The sequence below is a fragment of the Penaeus monodon genome, chromosome 34, assembly GCF_015228065.2.
Source record: "Penaeus monodon isolate SGIC_2016 chromosome 34, NSTDA_Pmon_1, whole genome shotgun sequence".
Classification (NCBI taxonomy): Eukaryota; Metazoa; Arthropoda; class Malacostraca; order Decapoda; family Penaeidae; genus Penaeus; species Penaeus monodon.
Window position 1 is genome coordinate 7,826,513 of NC_051419.1, and position 525 is coordinate 7,827,037.

The 525-nt window shown below is 43.8% G+C and overlaps 1 protein-coding gene across 1 annotated transcript in view; it reads right to left on the reverse strand.

The window, feature by feature from the left end:
* LOC119594559 overlaps positions 1-525 on the reverse strand; it is a gene marked incomplete in the record, with an annotated part of 82,416 nt that overhangs the window by 16,553 nt on the left and 65,338 nt on the right. The window contains 1 exon segment of the mRNA XM_037943591.1: positions 305-484. Within this exon segment, the coding sequence (XP_037799519.1) occupies positions 305-484 (180 nt within the window).

The following is a 525-nucleotide window of genomic DNA, read 5'->3' on the forward strand; positions in this document are numbered from 1 at the left end:
GTAGTCTGAAACTCAAGCAAGCTATGCCGTTATTTATTGACATGAATCGATAACAAAGACAGATAAATAGAGAGTTGAATAAAAAGGGCTTGAGGACTGAGAGAGCGCAAATCTATATACGAATACTCCCATGAAACAAGCGCTACACCTAATGAAAAACATGTCAAAACAAACAAATGGAATACACAGTATCTAAGGAAATAAAAGCGTGCATAAATCCAATTATACTTCTAGCAATTAAACAAATAACAAAATATAACATTAACAAAATCATCAAACACACACACTCAAAAAAAATGCTTACCTAACTGGGATTCTCGATCCTCTGAAACCCTGGCGGAGAGACACGGGCGAGGGCGACGGAGCGGAAGCCGAAGTCAGTGACGTCGACGCTCTTTGGGACGAGTCGGGTTCCCCCTCAGGATGGAGCCAAGAAGTGCAGTTGGTGACGGGCGCCGCTACGTGACGCTTCTTGTGTGGTTCTCTGTGGGGAGGAGAGGCGGTCTCTGTGTGCACTTTTTATTG